The sequence below is a fragment of the Erinaceus europaeus genome, chromosome 22 (genome assembly GCF_950295315.1).
Source record: "Erinaceus europaeus chromosome 22, mEriEur2.1, whole genome shotgun sequence".
Classification (NCBI taxonomy): Eukaryota; Metazoa; Chordata; class Mammalia; order Eulipotyphla; family Erinaceidae; genus Erinaceus; species Erinaceus europaeus.
Genome location: NC_080183.1, coordinates 2,075,657 through 2,102,685, shown reverse-complemented (window position 1 = coordinate 2,102,685; position 27,029 = coordinate 2,075,657). Strand labels below are relative to the sequence as shown.

At 47.6% G+C, this 27,029-nt stretch overlaps 1 protein-coding gene across 7 annotated transcripts in view; it reads right to left on the bottom strand.

Moving 5' to 3' along the window:
* PAPOLA (poly(A) polymerase alpha) overlaps positions 1-25,134 on the bottom strand; it is a 48,957-nt gene extending 23,823 nt beyond the window's left edge. For 6 of the 7 annotated variants that reach the window (XM_007518328.3, XM_016186079.2, XM_016186080.2 and 3 more), the window contains exons 1-12: positions 24,915-25,134; positions 13,883-14,056; positions 12,837-12,903; positions 11,349-11,430; positions 9,725-9,834; positions 8,973-9,026; positions 7,038-7,149; positions 6,072-6,161; positions 5,842-5,980; positions 2,991-3,063; positions 1,416-1,536; positions 177-261 (exon numbers count right to left, since the gene is read on the bottom strand). In XM_007518328.3, coding sequence (XP_007518390.1) covers positions 177-261; positions 1,416-1,536; positions 2,991-3,063; positions 5,842-5,980; positions 6,072-6,161; positions 7,038-7,149; positions 8,973-9,026; positions 9,725-9,834; positions 11,349-11,430; positions 12,837-12,903; positions 13,883-14,056; positions 24,915-24,922 — 1,115 coding nt within the window. In that variant the 5' untranslated portion in view covers positions 24,923-25,134. Of the gene's footprint in view, positions 1-176; positions 262-1,415; positions 1,537-2,990; positions 3,064-5,841; positions 5,981-6,071; positions 6,162-7,037; positions 7,150-8,972; positions 9,027-9,639; positions 9,697-9,724; positions 9,835-11,348; positions 11,431-12,836; positions 12,904-13,882; positions 14,057-24,914 lie in introns of those variants that run through there. The other variant, XM_016186077.2, reaches the window with a different exon arrangement.
* Positions 25,135-27,029: the final 1,895 nt, after the last annotated feature.

Here is a 27,029-nt window from a genome sequence, read left to right as displayed (position 1 = left end):
TGACAAAGAAAACATCAGGGGACTACGAAAACAGTAAGTTACTCGTGACAGGAAGGGGGACTGCAGAGAAGCTTAAAGGAGAAGTCACAGCTACATTATTCTAGTAAGAGAGGCCACGTATACTACCACTAAACCATTAAGACAGTAACATGTCCGACATGCCTTAAAATACATACTTGTACTTCTGAAAGAAGTTTGGAGCTTCAAAAAGTTTGGACCACTCTCCCTTACTCAGCAAAATTTCATCTGTCATTGCAAGACCTAAATTAAAAACATATTAGAATGTTTGTGCACTTTAGTCTAACAATCTAAATTTTAAAAAACGTTTTAAACATCATATGCATTCACTAATCCTAAAGCCATGCTTTGAACAAATAGGAATTTCAGTCTCTACTACCTTTAGAGCACAGATATTCTTACATGCATAGATGTTACCCAAAAGGTTGGGAGAATTTTAAGTTTCTGATAAATTACTGTTCAATTCATAATGCCAGCTCACAGAATCTTACATACTCAGTTAAGTTACCCAAGAAAGAAAAGTCTCCAAAAAACTTTGTCTCTCGCATTCTGACAAACAAGCTTCCTGCTTAATTGACAGCAACATCTCCACATGAGAAGAAGCCTCTTCAGAACACCCCGCTGGGGTACACAGAATAATTCTACAGTTGACTCTACTTCCTTCACTGCTGTGAGTTAAATTAAACCATGCTGTATTTCAGGTACTTCCCTCAGACTGGTAATGGTTCTAGCTTGCTATCAGCAGTACTCTCGGAACTCGGAAAATTGTAGAGGGGCTTCTAAAACCAACAGTTTGACCCCAATTCTGCTCAAAAAAACTTTTCCGAGAGCCTGTTAAAAGCATCTCAAGGGAACTGGGCTGTAGCGTGGCGGGTTAAGCGCAGGTGGCGCAAAGCACAAGGACCAGCGTAAGGATCCCGGTTCGAGCCCTGGCTCCCCACCTGCAGGGGATTCGCTTCACAAGCAGTGAAGCAGGTCTGCAGGTGTCTTTCTCTCCCCCTCTTTCTTCCCCCTCTCCTCTCCATTTCTCTCTGTCCTATCCAACAAAAATGACAATAATAATAACTACAACAATAAAACAAGGGCAACAAAAGGGAATAAATAAAATAAATATTTTTTTAAAAAGCATGTCAAGTCTTCCAGCGGAGACCAACTAGGGTAGCACATATAATTTTAGATGTTAATAGTTCAGAACACAGAGCCCTCACATGGCCCAGCTGAGGACACAGCTTAAACCCAGCTAATTATCTAATGTAAATTCAAAAATTCCTGACAACTCAAGTTCACTATAACCCACTATAAGAAATTCTTTCTTCAGTGAGCATCATATGGCTGACACATGTATCAAATACACTGAGGTGTAAATCCTTTGTGGAGAAAGAAGGAGAAACACTTACCTTGTTTAAACTCCTCAACCATGACCATCCGTGTTGAAACGGACACATTGTACGTGGAGTTCTGCTGTGGGTATGCTGGTGTAATTATAGGCATAAGATGGTACCTATCACTGGGGTTTACCTACATACAATAACAGCCAATCAGTTTCTTCAAGTACATATGCAACAGATACTTGGACTTTTACCCCTTGTTAAACTGAACCATTGATCTTTTTTTTTTATTTATTTCATTCATAGCTGGAGTTGAGAAAGAAAAACCATGTATGACATTGTTTCTAATAGGAGATCTCTATAGAATGAGATTTGATCTTAACTAAGAATTTGTTTTGATCACCTGAGCATGACTTTTGGCAATCTTACAAAAGTGTGCCTGTAAAAAAGGTCCCACCTGATTTCTACTGGTTAGTTTTTCTTTTATCAACAACAGAAATGGAGGTGCACACACAGCCACACGAGAAACTGATTCAATGTGTGTAAAATAAATTTTAAATACAACGGAAACTGAAGTTTCTGGTCTGATCTTAAAAAGGGCAAGGCTTATTAATAAATGGCGGAACTATTAATCCATGCTGGCATCATATCAAGAGGTAATGAAGTGATTTAATAACTGTTCATCTTAATCTGTATACTAAGTGGTATATTTATAAGAAAATCAGAAACTCACATTCCTCTGCTATCATATGGTTCAAGACTAAAAAAAAAAACTTAAAAAAGACAGCTTGATATCACATCACTACTAGAACATAAAACTGACAATAGTTTTTAGTTTGTAAAAAGGTGGCAAATTAATGTAGAAAAGTAGGATTCTGTGGTCTAGGAGGTGGCACAATGGATAAAGCACTGGACTCTCAAGCATGAGGTCCTGAGTTCAATCCCCAGCAGCACATGTACCAGAGTGATGTCTGGTTCTTTCTCTTTCTCTCTTACCTTTCTCATGAATAAATTCTTTAAAAAGAAAAAAAGAAAAGTAAGATTCTTACTATCTAAAAAGCTTTATCCAATTCTAAACTTCTTCTCTCAATGAAATCTATGCTTTTCACCTTGAAACTGTATCAAGAGTTTAATCTTAACTCCCCAAGAACCAGAATGGAAGCTTTTCCCTTAGCCAAGCCATGTTGTTTAGAAAAATCTGCAACATCTAATCAATTTTCACAGTTGCTTCCTAGTAATTGAAAAGCTCCTACCTATATGTACATCATCAGCAACAGTTTAACTACAATTTTAACAGAATATTTAGATCAAATAAAAAAATACAGGATTGTTTAGTATCCTTTTATTTGTTTAAGTACAATTACCCACAATGCTTTCCCTTACAAGGGAGCTCTATAAAGAAATAAAAATGTTAGTGAACTTGATGTCATAAGCTACGTACAGTTTTAAATGTATTTCACAGGGTACATAATTATGCTTCTAACAAGACGACAACTGCAGGTGAGGTTTCTAAAATAAAGTGAAATACGGACAAGTCCATTCATGGGAAAGGATGGCAAGTCGCCCTGAACTGTTTTGCAGATTATTTTTACTTGTTATTTATTGCACAGTGTGAATTGGTAGGGGAAAAAATAATACACTAACCCTTGGGTCCCATACAGGCAAATTAAGATTGCATTCTTCAGGCTGTTTCAATAGCACTGGATTTGGCCATTCCCTGTTTAAAAAGATTGTAGCACTCAATAAGACTATTGGATATACCACCTAAAGGTACTCTGTTAAACATACAGTACTTGTGAATGTGATCCTTCTTCATTCACTCTGCCCTCTGGGTACAAATAACCTTTCTGCAGACATTAGACTAGCCCAAAGACCTCTCTTCTCCAACTACCTGGCAGCTGAAGTCAAACACCTCTGGCTCTCAAAGGGTCTGGAACGCACTAGCACTAGCAGCAGGCATGCAAGTGTCCACTTCAACTCACAACACGTGAGCTCCCCACTCAGAAACTATAATCCCCCCTCCCATACTAGCTCCACCCAAAGACAGCTGAGGATGAAAGAGTTCAGATTATAGTAGCCAAAGCAGTATGAATAATTATAAAAATTGATTAGGAGTTTTTCTGCCAATCATGACTTGAAATGTGGCAACGTGAATTCGTGTTATAAGATTTAGGGACGCGAATGCATTGTCATGAGCTGGCCACTGTCCCAGATGGAAGAAGTTGAAAAGTGAAAGGAAAAAAAAAGGGAGGGAGGCCTGGGTGGCGGTGCACATAGCTGACCGCATATCACAATGCACAAGGACCCAGCTTCAAGCTCCCAGTCCCATCTGCAGGGGGCGGGAGAAGCTTTGTGAGTGGTGAGACAATGCTGCAGGTCGATCAGTCTGTCTGTCTGTCTGCCTGTCTGTCTATCTCTACAAATCCCCTTCCCTCTCCATTTCTGGCTGTCTCTATCCAATAAATAAGGATGACTTTAAAAAAAAAAAAGTGTGTGTGTGTGGGGGGAACCTGTCACCTTTAGTATCAAAATTAGCCTCTTCAAAATTATCTGCACAGCCCGGGAGGTACAGCAATAAATAAGTGTTAAATAAACCCTGAAGCATGAGGTCAAGTTCGATCCCTGGCGTCATATACGGCAGAGTGCGGATCTAGTTCTCTCCCTCCTCCTCCCATTCACATATGAATTCTTTAAGATATGCATTGCTTGTCAAGTATGTGTAGCATCCTGGAAATGATGCCATTCTCTAGTCAGCCTCCAAGGATAAGGTACTGTCAAATCTAAAAACCACAAGATGCACACTGCAAACGGGCACAGTTGGCAATCATAAATGGTCTCCAACAATTTTGATTAAAAAAACGAGAATTGTTTACTCAAAAGGAGGTGGCACATGGCTTGGTAGGAGTAGGAAGGTTAGGTAAAATACATGCTATTATAAACCAAGAACACTGACCTCACTGTACAAACTTCGATAGATGTTAAAATAAAAGCAAATTAAAATTAAAAGAATAAACCTCACACACACACTCCCAAAAATTTTTTTAATTACCTCTAACATTTTGACTCAAATTACTACAGAATAGCATGTCTCACGTCTTTTAAAAAACGGATAGTTAACCCCCACCTGCAGGGTAGTGGCTTCACAAGCGGTGAAGCAGGTCTGCAGGTGTCTGTCTTTCTCTCCTCTTCTCTGTCTTCCCCTCCTCTCTCGGCTTCTCTATGTCCTATCCCACAATGACATCAATAGCTACAACAATAAAACAACAAAGGCAACAAAAGGGAACAAATAAATTCAAAAAAATCATTAAAAACAAAAACAAAAAACCCGATAGCTAAGAAAATGTCAGTGGGAGTCGGGCTGTAGCGCAGCGGGTTAAGCGCAGGTGGCGCAAAGCACGCAGGTGGCGCAAAGCACAAGGACCGGCATAAGGATCCCGGTTCGAACCCCGGCTCCCCGCCTGCAGGGGAGTCGCTTCACAGGCGGTGAAGCAGGTCTGCAGGTGTCTTTCTCTCCTCCTCTCTGTCTTCCCCTCCTCTCTCCATTTCTCTCTGTCCTATCCAACAATGACGACAACAACAATAATAACTACAACAATAGAACAACAAGGACAACAAAAGGGAATAAATAAAATAAATATTAAAAAAAAAAAAGAAAATGTCAGCAAGCTTAAATGAACTTATGAGAGGAAAAAAGGTATCATATGGCTGGGGAGACAGCTGTGCGTGGGACATACAGAGCTTGTGTGCTTGAGGTTACGGGTTCAATCCCCAGCACTGCATGTTCCACAGTGGGGCTCTAGTTTCTTACATGAGATAAAAATGAATCTGCAAAAGGATCTTTGGGGTCAATGACTAGCCTTGAAAAGTTAATCAACTGCTCTCTTTCCAAGTTTAAACTTACTCCTAAGAGTTTCCTATACATTCATAACTTCAATACTGTACAACAGAGAGGGCCGGGCCTGGGAGATAGCTCAGGAGTAGAGCAGAGGTCCAAAGTCTGACTCACATGCCATATGTTTAAGAGGTGAGTGATGCTCTGGCATTTCTCTTTCTCATAAAAATAAGAATGAATGAATAAATGAATGAATAAATAAATAAATAATAGCTGACCGTGCAAATCACAAAAAAACCAGAGGCCAAAAGAGTTAGAAGAACTCAAGTAAAAGTGGCTGTACGTGTTTAGCTAAAGGAACAGATGCATCAACCTATCAATTCTCTGGGGCGGGTTCAGCAGACAAAGCAAACACCCAGCTGCTGTACAGTCTGTTCACTCATGGACATGCAGGTGGCTCCGGCCTTACTGCCGGGGAAAGCCCGGGGCAGGAATCAAGTTAGGTCTGCCGTCTCACATGACACCGCCTCCCCAAGACTACCAAGTGTTCACTACGTCACGAGCTAAACTGTGGATCTGAAGTCAGCTGCAGAAGGTCATAGAAATAAGACTAAACTTCAGTGTCTACAATCAATTTTATTTTAATAGAATCTAAACACATACCATTTAGAAAATACCAAGAAAAATTTATGTACAAGAGTTGACGCTATTGCATTTGGGTAAAGCTGGCAAGTTCTTGCTACTAGCATAGCCCAGGAAACACCACCGAGGAAACCTAAGATATTGGAATAGATGTTGTGGCCTGTTGGTAAGGGAAAAGCAAAAAGAAAAGTTAGTGCTGGGCAAAACCTTCAAATGTTTTCAATAAGCTAGCCAACAAATTCTCAACTCACGTTTGGCCCACAGCTTGATAGCTCTCAGAGTTAACCTGAAGTTGTCAATGTTTGGTACTAGGTGTAAAATCTCATCGGTTACCCTGCAGCCTGATCAACAGGAGTGAAAAAACAACATTAAACCATCAGAAGTTTAACGGCTATTCAGTCACAGATTCTAATCGGTGTCAGATTAAATAAAAACTAGCTTGGTAGAATCAGTCATTTTAACTCAGTGGATAAACAAGAAGCTTCAACATTTATATCCTGCAAACACTGCCTATCTCAGCCCAAGAATCTGTGCTGAAGTCTGTCTACCCTAAACTTCCAATTCCTAATTAAAACTCCATCCTGTCCAGACACACCGAAAGGGCTTGGTTCCTGGGTCATCTCTCTCGCGTCGCTAGCCCGACACCAGTTAATTTTCCAAAAACTGCTAACCAAGAACATAATAAAAAACAATGGTAAATCAAGTGCTCACAAGTAACCCTTTTAAATCATAGCCACTAATCACAGCATTACAAACATCAGAATCAGAATCAGGGGCTATGAAGTGAAATCTGTGATCACTAGCAGAATACAAACATCATATAACCTTCACATGCCCCAAGGAAAGAACAGTGAAGAAAACCAAGGTGTAAAATAAATTACCTACACTCCCTACAGTCTGCTTTAAGCAAAGCAGCTTCCTGATTCCCTGTGAGTAAGCACCATAACTACAAAGTAATATCCACTATACACCTAGGTAGGAAGCACACCTGACTTACATACTCAAGGCCCAGGAAGCCCCTAACTCAATCCCAGGGACCACCGTATTCCAGAAATGAACAGTGCTTTGGCCCTTCTGGTCTGTCTCTGGCTCTCCTCCTATGCTTCTATCATAAAAGATAAGCATTATTTCTCATCTTTGTTATAAATTCAAGTAAAAATCACTTTCATATTTGACTGACAACGCTACTATGAATAGAGAAGTGTTGACCGACATACCGTTAAGACTTCTTATGCATCTTATATCTAAATTTTTTAGCAGACTGTCATCTCGCAGATCCAAATCTTCTGGAATAGTCTGCAGTGCTAATCTTGCAAACAAAATATCAATCTAAAAGAATAATAAGATTCCATATTTATAGAACTATTTTTAAGGCCTTCCTTTGAAAGAGAAAATAAATACTCCATAAAGTCAGGGTCTTTTCATCAATTATCAATACAACAATGCCTTCAGAAGTCCAAATGTCAACTCATCCATCATTTAAATTAAAAAAAAAAAGTTACCTTAAGGCATGACAAAATGAAACAGGACTTGTAGATACCCACCTGTCACCTCTACCATAAACGTGTTCTGTTAATCAAGTGCAGCTAATGAATTGACTGAGCTCGGAGACACGCCTGAAAGTAATTGTGTAGTCCGGGCGTGCCGCTGGGTGGCAGAGGATGTACGTGTACACGGTCTTGGCTGCAGCCTTTTGCCCACCTCCACCTTTCAACTGTTAGTGCTCGTCCATACGGACTGTGGACTGACGGCACACGCTAAACCAGTCCAAACAGAAGGCTAATTACCGGGCTGGCTTTCCACTCTCCTATCGGGAGCTCTCCTCATCCGACAACATACACGTCTGCACCTTTTTAGTGTACTCCCTGCCAAGAGATTCTGGCAGAACGGAAGAGATTCGGCAGAACGTGGAGGTAGCAGAACTGGCTAGTAAGGGAGGGCCATAGGACACTCGTGGCTTCTTTATTGCTGAAGGGGAGGGAGGAGAGCAAAGTACCGTAGCTTGCGTCTGGTCTATTCTTGTAATGTGAGCACTTGGCCAGGCGCGCCACCGACTGGCCTGGCCTGGCCGTTATTCTTGTGGGTTTGATTTCAACAATGTCAGAAATCTGGATTCAGTTATAAAAAATGCTTTTTTAAAAAGACTATTTATTTATTCATGAGAAAGATAGGAGGGGAGAGAGAGAACCAGGCATCACTCTGGTACATGCGCTGCTGGGGATTGAACTCAGGACCTCATGCCTGAGAGTCCAATGTGTTATCCACTGCGTCACCTGCCGGACCACAGAGCACTTTAATGTAGTAGCAGAAGTAAGTCTGAGGCCTAGCACATATGTCACACTGCTGAGCTGCCCAGCCCCATTTTCATTCTGTATCTTAGAGAGAACGGGGTGAAAGAGAAGTGAAAGAGATGAGGCAGGGCAGATAGCATAATGGTTATACAAACCAACTGCCATGCCTAAGGCTCTGAGCTCCCAAGTTCAATCCCCCACACCACCATAAACCAGAGTTGACCAGTGCTCTGGTAAGAGAGAGAGAGACAGAGACAGAGAAAGGAGAAAGAGACACGCAAAGCATAGCTTCGTGGGTTTCTACCCACTCTTGGCCCTGGTTCTCTTCTGCGGATCTAGGAATTGGGGTCAGCACCCCCAGTGCCTCAAGTGCTGAGCCGCCAGTGTCCTTTGAACTGACTTTAAAAAGCAGTATTTAACACAAACCCACAGGATAAAAAATAAACACAAGGGTGGTGGCAGACAGCTTAATGGTTATTCGGAAAGAATCTCATTCCTGAGGCTCCAAAGTCCCAGGTTCAACCTCGGCAGCACCGTAAGCCAGAGCTGAGCAGAGCTCTGTAAAGAGCGGCTTTATCAGACCATAAATACATCACTTACATGCCACACATTCGTTTTTGGAAAACTCTTTGCGCTATTACCTCGAGGCCACTGCAAGTACCTAAAGCTTGCGCGTGGAAAGCTGGCACGGGTCTTAATGCAGCAGTCAGGCACTAAACCCTCTGAAGACTAAGACTTTGTGCATCCCACAAAGAATAGTGAGTCACCTCCGTTTTAAACATCAACTCAGTCATCCTAAAAATTTACATCAAGTCGTTAACTTATATACAGCAAGAACTGTCTATCAAAACTAGAACTTACCTCTATCCCGTCAAAACAGAGTTTGATAACTGGCACAAACGCTTCTTCAACGGCCTGTAAGGAAATCAGACACGTTCAATGCCTCTGAACTCCACACCAGGCCTACCGCAGTACTTTTAAATGGCTGCGTTATTACACAGCAAGCGTCACGTCCAACACAGACTTAGGTCCTCAGCAACTCTGTGTAAAGTTCAGAGCTTCCATTTCTGCCACTCGTGTGGCTGGGCTAAATTAACTTGCTGCTGACTTTGACTGGCCCATTTCCTACTCTGCGGGTGAGTTTACAAATTTATAAGTTAAAATATTGTAAAGGACTCAATGCAAGTATTTATAATAAGCATTAAAAAGGACCAAAGCGCCGACTCCAGTTCGAACCCCTGCTCCGCCCGCACCTGCAAGGGGAAATGCTTCAGGAGCAGTGAAGCAGGCCTGTGGGCATCTACCTTCCCCTTCCTGCTCAGTTCTCTTTATCCTATCAAATAAAAAAGATAGGAGAAGGGAAGAGGAGAAAAGACCGCCGGGGAACTGTGGACCTCAAGTGTCTGCACTGAGCCTCAGTAATAACCCCGCTGGCGACAGATAAGCGCCCAGCAAGGCCCAGAGTTTAGTAAGCAATGTCTGTCACAGCATTCACTAAACTCCCCTCCCATCCCAGACATTTACTCACTCTTAGATCCTTCACTTCCTCCTGTAACTTCAACTTTCTGTCACAGCATTCACTTAACTCCCCCCCACCCCAAACATTTACTCACTCTTAGATCCTTCACTTCCTCCTGTAACTTCAACTTATCATAGAATGAGGTGAAAAAATCGCTCCGGTCGACATGTCTGGGTGCGACACACAGCGCGTCGATGTCAGCACCTAGAGGGGAGCCGAGCCCGTCAGCCGCTGTCAGCCGCTGTCACGAGGAGACCGCTGTGCATCCCACCACAGCAGCGGTGGAGGTTTACAGCCTGCCAGCAGGAGGCTGCTTTCTGACAATGCACTCCTCCTCCCCCGACAAAACTACCAGTTGGTGCAGAACAAAGACGCGAGGGGACTGGCCATCCTACCAACTGGAGAACTGCGAAGCTGTTTTCCTCGCTGCAGCATCGCTAACAGCTGTTGCCTAGAAGGGCCATCTGTAGAGAACGGTGGCGAATCCAGTATCACGATGCCACCGCCCAAAACCATGTTCACCAGAGACAAAAGATAAAGCTTTCTGCTATAGAGTATGTAACCGGGGCTTACAGACACAAACTTAGTCCAGTCCCTGCATGGAACTATGAGAACAAACTTTCAGAACCACTGGCAAGAATTTAGGTGACCCTGGGAAGACTAAGGGTTGTTCAGTACTTGCCAGGGGCCAGCACTGACTACATGAGAAGACATGGACTCAGGCCAAAGCAGCTCTCTGAAAGCTGCATGTTTACCCGAAGTGCATACAGCGGTGGATCAACAGCAAGGAACCTACTGAGACAGACAGTGGGAGAGGGAGAAGGCAGGGCACCTGGACACACACCAGGCGAGGCGAGCAGATACTTCTCAAACAGAAAGAGCAGTGGTTATCGCTCATTACCACCTTCTTTCTGGGGCAGGGGTAGATAGCAGAGTGCTATGCAAGGAGATTCTCATGCCGGAGGCTCTAAAGTCTCAGGTTCAATCCCCCACACTACCATAAGCCAGGGCTAAGCAGTGCTCTGGTTTAAAAAAAAAAAAATCTTATTTCTGCAGAGATCACCGAGGGAAACTATTCAAGCTTTATGGATTCTTAAAATGTCAGACTCCCAGAGGCCAGGAGGTGGCACATCTGGCACAGGACACCTGTGGTGGGCGAGGACCTGGGTTCAAGCCCAATACAGAGAAGATGCTAATAATGTCCTCTGCCACAACACTATTAGAGGAAACTACAAACATCAGTAAGAGCATGCCGACAGTGTCTGCCGATGGCTCCGGACACACAGCTCTGCCGTGTCTTTCTTTGCTAAGGTGTATTTTACAGCTATAAAGAGCATGGGAAAGCATCTGCATTTTCCTCTGACTTCCAGCCTGAGATCCTCACAGGGAGGCAGTGGTCCAGAGCAGAAGTCCTCGGGGAAATGCTACGCATCTGCACGTCCCAACATGGCAGCCAGGAGCCACAGGGGCGCCCTCCACTTGGTGCTTTGTCTGCTAGTGGCTACAACCCTTCATTTTTGGAGCTTCAGTGACACAAGCTGGATAGAGTGCAGCACTTACACAACACCCACTTCACAACTTCACTCTGATCAAAATACAGGACCCACGAAGCTCTGTCACTGCAAACCTAAAATCTAGGCCCGTGTAGCCGAGATGGCTTTCACTATGATTCTTAAAAGATACAAAGGATTTTTTCACCAGGCCATTCAAACATTCACCTTTTGTGTGGACTCCTAATCGGTAAGATCCAAATGTAAAAATTTTTCCTCCAACATTTTCAATTACAGATTGCGGAAGATTCTGTAAAAACAAGCACAAAGGGGTGGTGGTGGTGATTTTTGGCAGTGGAGCCCGAGAGACTATTTCCAGTAACACTGTAAACTGAAAATGGGGGGGGGGGATATCCCAAAGTTAAGATTTTAAATGTAAATTTAAGGGGTAAACAAACCATAAACTCCACAAAATACCAGGCCTTCATAAAGTGATCTAATTTGAAATCCAGCCAACTTTCAACTTGCAAAGATCGTTGGGGCCAGGTGGTGGTGTGCCTGGTTAAATGTGCATGTTATAGTGCGCAAGGACCAGGGTTCGAGCCCCCAGTCCTCACCTGCAAGGGGAGAGCTTTGCAAGTGGTAAAGCAGGGCTGCAGGTGTTTCTCTCTCTCTCGCTCTCTCTCCCTTCCTATCACCACCTTCCCTCTCAGTTTCTGGCTCTCTCTATCCAATAAATAAAGATTAAAAATATTTTTAAAAGATTGTTCTTTATTCAACTATTTCACATTTTTGTCACATTCCAGAAATTGCTGTAGAGGACTATGGTGGTAGAGCGCACACAGAATTCCAGGAGAGGCAGAGGGTTTTACTTGCTCGCCTGGGCAGGTTGGTCTGCTTCCCCTGTGTGTGGGCCACTTTTCCATTCAAACTGAGAAGTAGGAAGACAGCCACGACAACACAGGAGGACCTCCTGCCAGGGACCCTCCTCTAATAGGGGGTCACCACACTGAACACCCTATCAGTTACTGGAATATGATTCTGCTATGTCAAAAATGTCTTGAAGAAAAACTACAAATAATGCCTTTACTTATGTTTTCTGGAAAAGGCTTGGTAGAAGAATTTGAACAGAACTAGACTTAGAAAGTTTCCCAGGGGGTGGAGAGAAAGCATTTAGAAATCACTTTCCTGAGCCTGGTACTAGGCCAAAGTAATGTAACAAATGCTAACAGCCACGGTGGTGAGCATGACAAGCGCCACCCAAATAAAAAGCAAAGTGGATGTGTGCTAGGTAAAGTACCTAGTACCAAAACATTAGACAGGTCACTCCTTACACCCTCCTATGATGGAATGAAAAGCTATGTTATACTCCAAAAATGAATTTTAAGAATCTAGGGTATTCCTAAGAGCACATCTAATAGCCAAGAAAACAGATAATCTCTCTGTGTGATATCACACCATAAATAAAGTCCTGGTCTTCCTTTATCTAGATACTTGCAAAGCTGACCCGGCTGTTTACGGTAAGGTGGGGAACTAGAGCGTTATCTGGAAAAGTGAAAAATGGTGCACGCGTACCAACTACTGTGCTTTACTGTCGACTGTAAATCACTAGCCCACCCTCCCCATAAAGAAAAAAACCAAAAACCGAATCCACTGGGACCCAACAAGAGTGAAGCTGCGTGCAGCTGGCAAAGCAGATACAAGGAAGCGCCTTACCTTGCTCTCACTGATTTCTCGGATCCACTCTTTAACCAGGTTATTCAATTTGCCCAAAATTAAAATCCTGCAGAGAGAGCAAATCCCAATTAAGCACCAGGTGCTTGTTTCCGGTCCCCGCGGGGAGGGAGGGCTGGAGCAGCACTGTGTCGCCTAGACGGCGCCTTCGGCCTTGCTTCCCTTGTCACTTCTACTGCAAGATTTGTGCTTCCCGCCCTCAAGACATCTGCTATCTCTTATCGCTGCCATTTAAAGTTTAGAAATTGTCTTCAGTGAGTGGCTTCCTGCATTTTCATCAGCTTTGAAGTTGTGAGCAGAAGGAAAGGATACCTGGGGAATGGTATGTAGGCACTTACTTTGGGAACGGCATTTCCCTAGCTAAGGAGGGCATCCTCATTGCCCCGACACTTCCATGACTAAAGCCTCGAACAACACAATTAAAGTAGAACTGCAGGCATATAAACAAACTCCACAGTCTACATGTATATAGAAAATGTCAGGGGGCTGGTGGTGGCACATCTGTCCGAGCGCACATGTCGCAAGGCACAAGGACCCGGCTTCAAGCCCCCAGTCCCCACCTGCAGGGGAGAAGTCTGCGAGTGGTGAAGCAGTGTTACAGGCGTCTCTCTCCCTTTCTACCCTCCTCCCCTCTCAATTTCTGGCTCTCTGTCCAGTAAATAAATAAAGATAACCAAAAAAAAAAAAAAAATCAAAGTTGAGGCCAGATATTTATTTTAAAAAGAGAAAAAAGAAAAAGAAAGAAGTCTGTCACGTGGCCCTGCAGGCAGAGCGGGGCTTCTCAGTGAGAGAGGCCCCAGGACTGAATCCCCAGCACCAAGCACGGCCTGCTTCTCTTCTATCACAAGTGTTTCAAAAAGTCTTTTTCTGTAAAACTATCCAAAAATTGCTAAGTACCCCTACCTGAAATGGATATACTGCTGGGAGAGTAACTCTGACTCTGAGTAGAGTGCCGCAAAATGGTTAGCAGCACAAACCCACCAGCCAACCAACCAACCAACCAACCAGAAATAGAAACAGACATTTACCTGCGCTGCAATTCTTCCTCCTCTTCAAAAACCCCAAAGGGCTTCAGAGTCTCGATGAGTCTCTGTGTGAGGGTGCAGTCGGTCTCCTTGGGGGCCGCCAAACTGATGGGCGAGGTGATGCCATAGTGCTTCTGCGGTGGCTGCGTCTGCTGTGACCCCTGCGTCGTAACTGGACTACAAGGGATACGGAGTTAATTGCTGTCAAAATTCCTGTACAGGTCGCACGAAAATAAGTAAAGAAACTAAACGAGCATGCGACTGCTTAAAAAACAAGTAATAACCGGAGGTTGTATTGTTGTGTGGAAATGTTATGCATGTATAAACCATTGTATCTTACTGTTGACTGTAAACCATTCATCCCTCAATAAAGAAATTAAAAACATAGTAACAACCTAGTTAAGTCAAATAACATGCAAGGCTAGGGACAAGGTAAGGAAAGGCCTGTCATTCTCCCCATGCTGTTCCTGACGACACAAGGTGGTGATTTTATAACACAGAGACATGCATCTTTTTTTTTAAGTCCTAAATAAAGTCCTTTCCACTCAAGTGCTGTACTCTGCTTAAGCAATGAAGTGTCAAATCTAAGAATGTGGAGCCTAAGTCTCATTATGTTTTTGCTACCCATCCACCGGATTGAGGTTTATACCACCAAGACTGTCGATGTTTTCGGCATTTTCTCTTCAGATATTGGCAAAAACCATCGCAGGGGGTGGGTGCAGACAGCATAATGGTTATACAAAGAGACTCTCATGCCTGAGGCTCTAAAGCCCAGGCTCAGTCCCACACCACTAGCCAGAGCTGAGCAGTGCTCTGTGGTGGCACACCTGGCTGAGCACACACGTTCCAATGTGCAAGGACCAGGGTTTGAGCCCCAGTCCCCCCCTGCCAGAGGAAGGCTTTGCGAGTGGTAAAGCAGTGTTGCAGGTGTCTCCGTCCCTCTCTACCTCCCCTTTCCCTCTGATTTCTGGCTACCTCTAGCCAACTAGTAAAGATAATAAGTTAAAACCCAAGGCGCTGGGAAAGCCAGTCACTAACCAGGCACTAGTGTCTCCACCACCTGTTAGTGCTCCCTGGCCTGGTTGCACACGGGCACACTGTAAACCAGGGCCTAACAACTGTTGAACTAGGCAAATCCAATCGGACTCACCTTAAGAATAGGTCCTGTCTACGGTCATACCACCCTGAACACGCCCGATCTCGTCTGGTCGCGGAAGAACAGGTCCCATGGTAGCGCTCCCTACTCTCCTGAACCCCTTCATCCCGTTTCTCCACGACTTATTTATTCACGGCACACATGATAGAGCCATAGAGCTCAGGAGTCCTGCACTGTCCAGGGCGCAACCCTGGCCAGGATACTCAGGCACCCAAGTCCCGTACTCAGTGCAGCCAGTGGCACAGCATGGAGCACATAAAGCCCTAAGTGGCTGCTACAGGATGGGGCCTGCTCTGTAAGGCGCCACGCGGCTGGAGAACCGGCCCCACTGGGCCAGGGTGCTGCATCAGTACCACAGTGGCTATCCTTCTCTTCCTTGTGCTCTTTAACCAGAGCACTGGTTAGCTCTGGCTTGTGGCGGTGCCGAGGGATGAAGTGGGGCATGAAAGGATAAACCAGCCTGTCTCCATTAGAAGAAGCCCCAGCAAGGGAAGGGAGTGAGCCAGGCAGACTCCCAGACACTTGGGGCAACACAAGGCTGGCCCAAGAAGTGAGTGTTTAACCCCGCAGGTTCTAGCGTAAGAGAAAAGAGATCCTCGTGACCATTCAGTGGAACGGTGAGCTCTGGGTCCAGTCCCAGCACCATACACAACACAAAAAGATGGCTCGTGTACTGTGCTCAAGAGTTGTATAGGAACAACTAAACAGAATTAAGTCTGAAACATTCTACTTAATACCTTGGTTTTGCTTCATTTTTTTTTTTTAAACCAGAGCACTGGCTTATGGTGGTGTGGGGGACTGAAGCTGGGACTTTAGAGGTATGAGTCTCTTTGCAAAACCACTATGTTATCTACCCCCACCTTAAAGTAAATATTAATAGCAAACTGAGTTGGAAATCATCTAATTAGACAATGAAGGAAAACAGTAAGGAAGAAGACTAAAATTACTCTCTGGCAATGGACACCAAGCCAATGCTCGATATAAAGCAATAATTAACTTTTTCGTTGCTTGCTAAAACTTGCATTTATACTAATCAAAACACAGTCTTATGTAAGTGAAATAAAACTTTTGAAAGAGATTTGTCTGAACAATACTCTATAATTACAACCAGGAAGCAGTTCACCCAGTACAGCACCCACTTCAGCACCCACTTCTGCCCCAGGTACATGTTGGTCATTTCTCCTTTGGCTAATTCTGCTTGTTTCTATCCGTGTTGGTCATCAGACCCGGTTCCCTTGCACTGCTTGATGCCGTGGGCTATTTACATAGTCACTGTTTTGCCTGAGACTCGCCCTGCCTGCAGGGCACTGGTTTAGTCCCCGCTGGTCAGATGGAATTCCCCCCCTTTTCCTTCTCTCCACCCACTCTCCTACCCAGTTCCTTTTTCCGGCCTGCCACTTCCGGCTCAGAAGGTATAAAGGCAGATTCTTTTCTAATCAATAAACATTGGATGGTGTTCCCGCTCAGCCATGAGTTCCTGGTCGTCTCTCTCCTGCCCACGAAGCTCTCTCTCCCACCCGTGAAGCTAGCCCGGCAGGTACAAACTCTACCAGCACCAGAGGAGAAGGCTCCATAGGGTGGGGCAGCACAGCAATGTAGTGTTCAATAAACGGGGGGGGGGGGGGGGGAGTGTTGGAGGCTTTTCCCCTGGTGGGACCCTGCACACTGTCATGCCACCTGGCCCCAGAGTGGAGGGTCTGACCCAGGGACAGTGGAAACACATGTACGTGATGACGCTCCTGCATGAAAGCCATGCTGAGCTTTGAAATACTAGAAAAGTCTCCATTTAGTCTGGGGTGCAAACTCTTAACAAGTACAAAGTAAACACCTCGGATGTTACAGAAGCCAAGAAAGCTGCTAAGCTGCACACAGCAGGAGAAAGAAGGAGTGGAGTCGGGCGGTGGTGCAGCGGGTTAAGCGCAGGTGGCGCGAAGCGCCAAGGACTCACAGAAGGATCCCGGTTAGAGCCCCTGGCTCCCCACCTGCAGGGGAGTCGCTTCACAGGCGGTGAAGAAGATCTGCAGGTGTCTATCTCTCCCCTCTCTGTCTTCTCTTCTCCCCATTTCTCTCTGTCCTATCCAACAATGATGACATCAATCGCTACAACAATAAAACAAGGGCAACAAAAGGGAATAAATAAATAAAATAAACAAATGATTGCAAAGCATTACTAACTGGCCTCTCCTCACATCTGGCAAAGGCAGTGGACATACTTCGAGTCTAAGAATATTCTTTAAATTGGTGTTCTGGGCCAACAAAATAGCTCACCTAGACAGTTGGCTGCTTTGCCATGGGCCTGGCCCCCACTGCACTGCACTCTTCTCCCTCTTGGCCTATCTTTAAATAATAGGTACTCCAGGTTCATCAACCAACACATCAAGCAGCAACAGAGGTGCAAATAGAAACAAGGTGAGTTTCTATTTGAGGAGCCCAAGCCCAAGCTCTGGGAATGCAGGGCGGCTCTACAGAGAAAGGATCCGGGCTAGCTGAGGAAGCATAACAACAGGATGCAGGGCACTGAGCTGCCCCATGCCCTCTGCAGAGGGGCTGTCACGGAGCAGTATCTAGATAGAGCACAGCACTTCTGCAACAATTTGCAAGGACACCTTGAAAAGGAAAGCAGTACGATTGGGGAATCTCAGTCCAGTGACGGATCAAAATAGGGCCAGGTGGCGGCACACATATTCCAGTGTGCCAAGACCTGGGTTCAAGCCCCTGAGCCCCACCTGCTGGGAGAAAGCTTCACGAGCGGTGAAGTATGACTGCAAGTGTCTGTCTCTTTCCCTTTCTATCTCCCCCTCCTCTCTCAATTTATCTCTATCCAATAATAAAGACATTAAAAAAAACAGATTAAAATAGTCAAGAGAAAAAAGGGTCATCTCATTTTACTGTGCTCTGCAGTGTCCTTCTCCAGATAATTACTTTACTCTTAAGTATTTTCTTTATTTATCATTAATAGAGACAGAAATTGGGGAGGAGAGAGGGAGAGACAGACACCTGCAGCCCTACTTCACCACTTGTGAAGCTTCCCCCCTGCAGGTGGGGACCAGGGGCTTGAACCCAGGTCCTTGTGCACTGTAATGTGAGCACTTAACCAGGTGTGTCACCGCCTGGCCCCAGATAAGTGTTTTACAAAGTGAAGGTCTGTGGCGACCCTGCACCTCCCAAGTAGATGAATGGCATTTTGCTAGCACCTGTCTCACTTCCTGCCTGTATCACCATGAAACGTACGACTGTATTTGGGCTTCCTTTTACAGTTACCATAGGGGGGAAGGGGGTGTCACAGCATCATTCTGGCACATGTGGCGCCCGGTGCTCAACTTGGAGCCTCACGCCCAAGCCCAAGTGCAACGCCACCTCTGTGCCACCTCCCCTGGCTGCATACAAAGCTACTGCACACCTAGAAGAAGCAGGCCGTAAAACCACTTCTGTGAGCGCGAGCAGACTTTGTTGCAGGGCGCAGCTCATCGTGACGACCTGAACTAGAAGCCACAGCACCCCAAGGTGTGCCTGCATGTTAAGTAATAGTGCACAACTCAAATGCCCCAATGCAAAACACGACACAACTATTGCTTCTATGAAATACCAGGGCACTGCTTGGCTCCAGCACACAGTGAGGCTCTCCGATATGCGAGTCTTAAACTCTGTGCACTGAGCTATCTCCACAGCCATGACGTTAACTAGAAACTAAAACTGCACTGACATAACATAGAAGTCAGCTCCAAGATAAAATCTAGACCAGTCAGACCTCTGTGTCTTTCCCTCCGTATTTCTCTTTTTTCTGAGTGATGAGAGCATGGCTCCACCCACCCCGACTCTCATCCAGTGGTGGAGCCATGAAGGCCTGTATGTAAGAAGGGTCCCTCACTGATACCCTCCAACCCAGAGAATCACAGCAGTGACAGGTAAGAATGGAGTCCATCTAGCAAGGGCACAGCAAGGGAGATGGCACAGCGGTCACACACGCACTCACGACCGAGGCATTTCACAACCAGGGCAGACATCCACTAAGCAGTGATGCAGTCTCGAGCCTCTGCTCATCAGCATCTCACTGGAGCCAGGCGTCCTCTCCCCAGACATCTCCCAATACACTGGTCTGGTCTGGGTGGCTGCCAGAGCCATCAGTGGGGCAAGGTGACTATACAACAAATCCGCCCCGGTGGTCGCTTGCTCTGTTTTTGTTTTTCCCTCTTTACATTATTTGATAACACAGAGAAATTAAGAGGGAAGAGTAAGAGAAGGAGAAAGACGCCTGAGGGAGGGCCTGCTTCACTGCACCACCCCCAGGTGGGGAGCTGGGGGGGGGTGCTTGGCCTTGGTAATGTGCACACTCACCCGAGTGTCACTGCCCCATCCCCAGAAAATGTCTTTGCAGGCGTCAGGTCCTCCGGACTGTCTGCAAAACCACCACGGGGCGTATATAGTGTAATGCTTCTGCAAAAACTCCTGCTTGAGGCTCCCAAGTCCCTAGTTCAATCCCAGGCACCGCCATCAACCAGAGCTGAGCAGGGCTGGGGAGAAAGGGGAAGATGAAGACACCAGTGGCAGATTCTGCCGCTGGGAGAAAAGAGCAGATTGGGGCAGTGTTTCTCAAACGCTCGACCTCTGGGCCTTGTTAAGGACTGGGCTCCAAAGAGCTTCTGCTGAGGGTGTAATCCACTATGTTGCAATCAACTTTTAATGTTTATTCTTTTTTTTTTAATTTATTCCCTTTTGTTGCCCTTGTTGTTTTATTGTTGTAGTTATTATTGTTGTTGTCATTGTTGGATAGGACAGAGAGAAATGGAGAGAGGAGGGGAAGACAGAGAGGAGGAGAGAAAGATAGACACCTGCAGACCTGCTTCACCGCCTGTGAAGCGACTCCCCTGCAGGTGGGGAGCCGGGGTTCGAACCGGGATCCTTATGCCGGTCCTTGTGCTTTGCGCCACCTGCGCTTAACCCGCTGCGCTACAGCCCGACTCCCTTAATGTTTATTCTTAAGTAACAAGAAATCGACTATATATGAATAACTTTTTGTGTGAACAAATAACATTTAAATGGTTTCCAAAAGAAAGTGAAAGATGTGGGGAGGCAGGAAAAAAAAAAGTGAAAGATGTGTAAGGATGGCACTACAGGGAGTTGGGAAGTAGCACAGCGGGTTAAGCACAAGGACCGGCCTAACGATCCCGGTTCAAGCCCCCGGCTCCCCACCTGCAGGGGAGTCGCTTCACAAGCGATGAAGCAGGTCTGCAGGTGTCTGTCTTTCTCTCCCATCTGTCTTCCTCTTCTCTCTCCATTTCTCTCTGTCCTACCTAACAACAAGGACATCAGTAACAAAATGATAAAACAACAAGGACAACAAGAAGGGAAAATAAGTAGGAAAATTTAAAAAAAAAGAAATTGGTTCATGCCCCCAGCCCCCACTTGCAGGGGGAAAGCTTCACAAGTGGTGAAGCAGTGTTGCAGGTGTCCCTCTGTCTCTCTCGTTTCTATCTCCCCCTCCTCTCAATTTCTGGCTGTCTCTATAAAAAAAAAAAAAAAAAAAAGAATGGCACTACTTTATATTTTTTGCAAATGTCTTAAAAATCAAGGACAGCAGGTTTCTCTACCTGCTCAGGCTCGCAGCTACCCTGAAGGCTGGATTCCTAGCGACAAGCCCACTGTGCTGTGCTGGCTTATCCCGCGTTTGCAAAGTGCCTTTTGGAGCAGGGTGTGCAGGGACCTGGGTTCAAAGCCCCAGTCCCCACCTGCTTTACAGAGGTGAAGCAGTGCTACCTACGTGTGCCTTTCTCTCTCCCTCTGCTCTCAATTTCTCTATCTATCCAAAATACTTATGTAAAAATACTTAAGTGGGTGTTTACTATATGACTGACAGTTTAGGGGGAGAAAAAACTCTTGCACCAAATCTTATGATGTGTCTCTTCCAGTAACTTCTTCACTTGGTAAATTATGTTGGTCCCAGGTTCAATCCCCTGCACCACCATAAGCCAGAGCTGAGCAGTGCTCTGGTTAAAAAAAAAAAAAAAATGTTGGCTCCCAAATATGGAGATATCACACATACCCCAAACCTCATCACCGAAGCCACCAAACTCCATGCAGAAACATCATTGCTGGATGTTGAGCCTCATCACAGGTAAAGTAGTACCACAAGTGTCTCTCCCACTCCCCTCAGGAGCCCTATCTCTAGCCAAGAAATAAATGATGCACATTAAAAAAAACAAAAGGAAAGTTGTTGAGCTTGCAACGGCAGAAACTGGTTTTCCACAATTCTAGGTTCTGACTTAAAACTCAAAACGCTATCGAAATGGCGCGTGCTCACTTCACTTCCTGGAAGGCTCAATAGTCACATGGGTTCCACAGTTCCTTTTTTTTTATATATATAATTTATTTCTTTATTCATGAGAAAGATAGGAGGAGACAAAGAACCAGCCTTCACTCTGGTACATGTGCTGCCGGGGATCGAACTCAGGACCTCATGCTTGAGAGTCGAGTGCCTTAGCCACTGCGCCACCTCCCGGACCACCACAGTTCGTTTTTTTCTCAGGTAGAAACGTGCCAGGAGACCAGCGCCAGATGAGCTCAGGTGGCGCGCACACATGTGCTCTTCAACAGACTACAGTTTACGACTCAGGGAACTCCCCCACCACTTGTTTCTTTTTAGATTCAACTTACATATTAATGACATGGGACAGAAAACCACGCACAGAACTTGGGATCTCATGCCTGAAGAGTCCAAGGCTTGAGGTGACATCCACCTTAACAGCACGTTTTAAAGATAAGCTCAAGGGTCAAGATTTACTGACATTTTTACAGCTTCATCCAGGTGTGTGTGTGTGTGTCTTTAATCTGTGTACAATGAAGAAATAAGAGAACCGTGGGAACCATAAAGGCAAGACTGCCCACCAGTGCTCTTCTGTGGCGGTGTAAAGAAAAGACCGCAGCATAAGGAAACCAACTGGACTCCAGGCACCCTCCTGACAGAACCACGGCTACACAAAGCTGCACCCAGCCGCTCACGCTCACTCGGGAGCTGCGGAGCTTCGAGATGGGCCCGTGGCTTTGGAGCCTCAGGCATCAAAGTCCCACGGATACTTGGAGAAAGACTACTTCCTCTCCAAGTCTTGCCAATTATCTCTTCCGGTAACTTCAACAGCATCACCCGATCGATGCCGAGAGCGAGCGAGCCGTAAGTGCTGGGTCACTGACGCCGGCTCCTCTCCAAGCGTCTAGGAACAGACCTGACCTCTGGAGTAGCTGCCTCCAGGGCTCCCACAGCTGGATGCAGTGCTTCCAAAGGGCTCTGGCTCCCCAGCTACTCTGGCAATCTGGGCAGGGGTGTGTGTGTCACAACTGGGGTGGGGGCCCAGACCAGGCACTGGCAACCCCCACAATGACACTCACTACCCTACATCAACAGTGTCTACAGGACAAACTCTCACCGGCCCCAAAACGCAAATCTCTTGGCAGCTTCAGCACCACAGCCCTTAAACTGTACCAACATTTCAAAATCATCCACGCGGGAGGGAGACGCAGAGGACTCTTCCTGCCTGAGCCTCCGACTCCAACTTCAACAAGCTCTTTAGCTTAGTCCACCGGACAATCCAGCTATCAACAGTCAGGCAGTGTAGCAGGGGAAGCACAAGGAATGACAGTTGGCAGCCAGAAGTGGCTGATCCCGGCCGGGCTGGGTGCAGAGCTGAGGGCTGGAGGGTGGCCGCACTCCGCTGGCCTTGCTCTCAAACCCCAAAGGACGCAGACTAGCTAAGCAGTCTCCTAGAGTCCTGCTGTTGAACTGGAGCATAAAGCAGTGACCCAGCGTGCGAGCTCAAGGGTTTCATTTCGCTCCAGGCCCTGGAAAGGCAGCAACCTTCACTCTCTTCTAGCTCCACGTTTATCTGACTTCCCCATGATTTGAAGCTATTTTTTTTTTGAGAGCACAGTTCAGCTCTCACTTATGATGGTGGTGCTGGAGGTTGAACCTGGGACGTTTGGTGCCTCAGACCTGAACGTCTTTTTGCAGAAGCACTAAGCCCAGCACATTTATTCTTTTTATACACATATATATTTTATTTTATTTATTGATTCTCTTTTGCTGCCCTTGTTTTATTGTTGTAATTACTGATGCCGTTATTGTTGAACAGGACAGACAGAAATAGAGAGAGAAGGGAAGACAGAGAGGGGGAGAGAGAGACAGACACCTGCAGACCTGCTTCACCGCCTGTGAAGCGACTCCCCTGCAGGTGGGGAGCCGGGGGCTCGAACCGGGATCCTTACGCCGGTCCTTGCGCTTTGCGCCACCTGCGCTTAACCCGCTGCGCTCCCGCCCGACGCCCAAAGCACTTTCATTCTTTTTTTTTTTTTTTTTTTTTTTTTTTTTTTTTTTTTTTAAAGATTTTATTTATTTATGAGTAAGATAGGAAGAGAGAGAAAGAACCAGACATCACTCTGGTACATGTGCTGCCGGGGATCGAACTCAGGACCTCATGCTTGAGAGTCCAAAGCTTTACCATTGCGCCACCTCCCGGACCACCAGCACTTTCATTCTTAATGCAAACATACAGCTCCCTTCTTTGAAATAAACGTCGGTAAAAAGTAGACACTACAGAAACTTAACTTCTAGGCAGGCAAAGAAAGTCCTGTTTTCATTAGAACCCACTGGCACGATCATGAGAGAGAGAGAGAGAGAGAGAGAGCGCGCGCGCGCGCGACAGCGAGCAATAAAATGTGGACACAAGGTCCCCGGCGCTGCAGACAGTCGTAATGGCCGCGTCTGGCTCAGGCTTAAAGGTTTCTCGGGCGGCCCCCGGGAGGAAGAAGTCAACGAGGTGTCGCTCCCGACTTCTTGATAAAAACACACTGGGGGCTCATCCTCATCCTCATCCTCATCCTCACGGCGGGAGGAATGCTGACAGGCTGGGAGCACACACGTGACTACGCCGAGGACCCGGGTTCGAGGCCGCCAGACGCGCACGTGTCTCCCTGTCTGTCTGTCTGTCTCCCTCTATACGGAGGAAAATAAGGAAAACGGGGGGAGAAAGGAGGGTAGCAGTCGGAAGCGGAGGAGTCACCAAGCCCCAGCAGTAAGCCTGGCGGCAAACCGGCGGAAGGTGTCAGGAGTGGGGGGCAAGCAGCGCCCCCCGACATGTCAACACACGCCCGAGCACTTCTCAGACAGAAAGACAGAAGAGAGGACAAAAAGGGCAACTCCAGCGGCTTTTGCCAGACACCCCGGGGTGCTCCCCGGCCCGCTCCCCGACCCCTCCACCCATCACACTCAGAAACTAAAGCTCGGCCGTGACGCCCCCACATCTCTCTCCCTCGAACCCGGGCTCAGGGGGGAATGCAGCCCCGCGCTGCGGGCAGACACGCCGAGAAAAATAATAATAATAAAGTGGGGGGGGGGGAGGAGAAAGAAAGAAAGAAAATAAATGAGAGAGAGCGAGCAAGTTGTGATCGGCTTTCGATCCCAGCCACGAGTTCTCAGGTTACAGCTGGTTCTTCCAAAGAAGCAAACAACAAAAACTTGAAATAGCAGCAAAGTGCGCGGGAGGGGGGTGCGGGGCGATGAGCGGCGGCGGCGGCGAGGTCGCCCCTCTCGACCCCCCCCCCCGCCCAGGGCCGGGCCCCCCCAGCCGGGGCGCTTCCGGGGGGCTCCCGAGCTGCGCGCGCTCCGGCGGGGCGGGGGCCGGCGTCGGGGGATCGGGGGGTCGGGGAGCCCCCAGCCCGCCCGCAGGCCCCTCCGCGCCCCGGCGGCGCTTTTGTTCGTCCCGCGCCGCTTCCCGGCTCCCCCCGCGGCTCCGCGCGGCGCAGGCCCGGCCCCCGGCGGCCGAGGAGGCGGGGAGGCCCGGCCCGCCGCCACCCCGCGCCCGGCGAGCCCACACGCAGCCCCGCAGCACTTACAACGGCATCGTCTCCTGCGCCGGCACCGCCCAGTCACTTCCCCCCCGCAACCGCCGGCGCTGCCGCCCTGGGCATGATCCACTGAGGCGGGAGGGACGGGGGCGCTGCGCCAGCCCTGGGTCCAACCCCACTCCCGCACCCGCTCCCGCCGCTTTAAGCGCTTCTCCTCCTTCCCCTTCGTCCTAACATGGCGCCCGAGCGCAACCACAGCAACGTTCTAGAACCGCTGACGCCATCACGCACGCCGGACGCGCGCCTGCGCACAGGCCGCCCGGAGCCGCGGGGTCTCACGGGAGTTGTAGTTCGGGAGGCGGCGGGACGGAGGGCTGCTTCCGCCCATGCGTGCCGACAGGGCCGGGGCGCGCGGGCTTCGGGCTGAGCCCGGGTCCCGGCTTCCGTCCCCAGAGCGGCGCGGCCGGGATGGAGGGGGCGGGAACGGCCGCGGGGAACTGCTTCCGGCGGGCCGTGAGGTGCCGCGGGCGGTTGCGGCCGCGCTGGGCGTCCCTAGAGACGCGGCGGGGCGGGGCCTGGCCCCGCAGCTCGGAAGCCGGGTCTGCAGAGTGGGAGCAGAGCCCCGCCTGCGGTTTGCGCGCGGTCGGGCGACACGTGCACGAGCCTGGTGCAGAAGGGGCCGCGGTGGCCCCAGGTCGCCCTTCTTCCCTCTGCACGGTCCCGGGGAACTTTCACGTCCAAGATGACAAGTGCATTGGCAGGGCTGCGCTGTGAGCAAAGTGCATCCTCCAGCACACGCCAATTCTACTTTTTTTTTTCTTTTAACTAGAACCCTACTCATCTCTGGCTAACGCTGCTGCCGGGAATTGAACCTGGGATCTCCGAGCCTCAAGTTTATACATCATTTTGTATAAGGAGCATGCTATCTACCCCGCCGCTACCCCCCACCCCACTGGAATTTGTTGATAATGCTGTCAGACTTGGGTGGCCGGCACCCAGGGACCCTAGCCTAGGCGAGCAGGTCCCCCAGGCTGTGTTTTGCAACCTATCTCCCCAGGGCCCCGGGAGAACGACCCTCCCCGCCCTGCAGACGCCAGATAACTGCGCCTGGGGCTCTGGTACTCTTGGAACTTGGAATTAAGAACAGGCTGTAAAGTGACTCACCGTCAAGTCAATAAAAGTGACTCAAGGAAGGTGAATGCTCGAGAACGGGCAGCCCGTGCGTGGAAGCTCAAGCTGTAAACCCTTAGATATGTTGATACGCATTTGTGAAAACTCAGGGAGGAACTGTCACCCCCACCCCCACCCCCACCGGAATATCCAGTGCGACTAGTGTGGGAAGACTTTGGGGTGCAAGCCCGCTGATGTCCAGTAGCGAGTCCATGGCTGCTGGTGACTTTGGGGCGCCTGGAGTGCAAACAGTATGTGAGGAGAAGGATTGTGAGACCGCCCTGATCTTTTTTCTCTTTCTTTCAATTTTTTTTTTTTTCCTCCAGGGTTATTGCTGGTGTTCAGTGCCTGCACTACGAATCCACTGCTCCTGGGAGCTATTTTTTTTCTTTTGGTTGCCCTTGTTGTTTTGCCGTTATTATTATTGTTGTTGTTATTGCAGTCATTGTTGCTGGATAGGACTGAGAGAAATCGAGAGAGGAGGGAAAGATAGACCTGTAGACCTGATTCACCGCTTGTAAAGCGATCCCCCCCCCACCGCCGCCGCTGGTGGGGGGCCGGGGGCTTGAATCGGGATCCTTACGCGGGTTCCTGGGCCTCCTGCGGTGTGCGCACCCCCACGCTGACCTCTTATGCTCCCATATGGAGACCTCTAGACCTGCTAAAGCACAGAATTGCATGCCTGGGACCTGGGGCTAGAGCCCCACACCCTCTCTGACAGAATGATAGTCTTCTCACCCTGTGTATCAGAGTTAAGTCAAGTCTCCTGTAAGTGAATTTCACCTGTTCCTTTGGCATGTGGCTACTGGAACGTTTTAAATTCTCTATGTGACCCTCAGCTTCTCTTACTAGCGTTGATCTGGAGACATACTTTGCTTCTCATTTCTGCTGATTCTCTTATTCTCTTGTCATCAAAGTGGCCTTGGTTGAGGAACCAGGAGCGGATGTCCTTAAAAGTGTGAAAAACTCTGGTTGCTGGGGGGAAATGAGTCA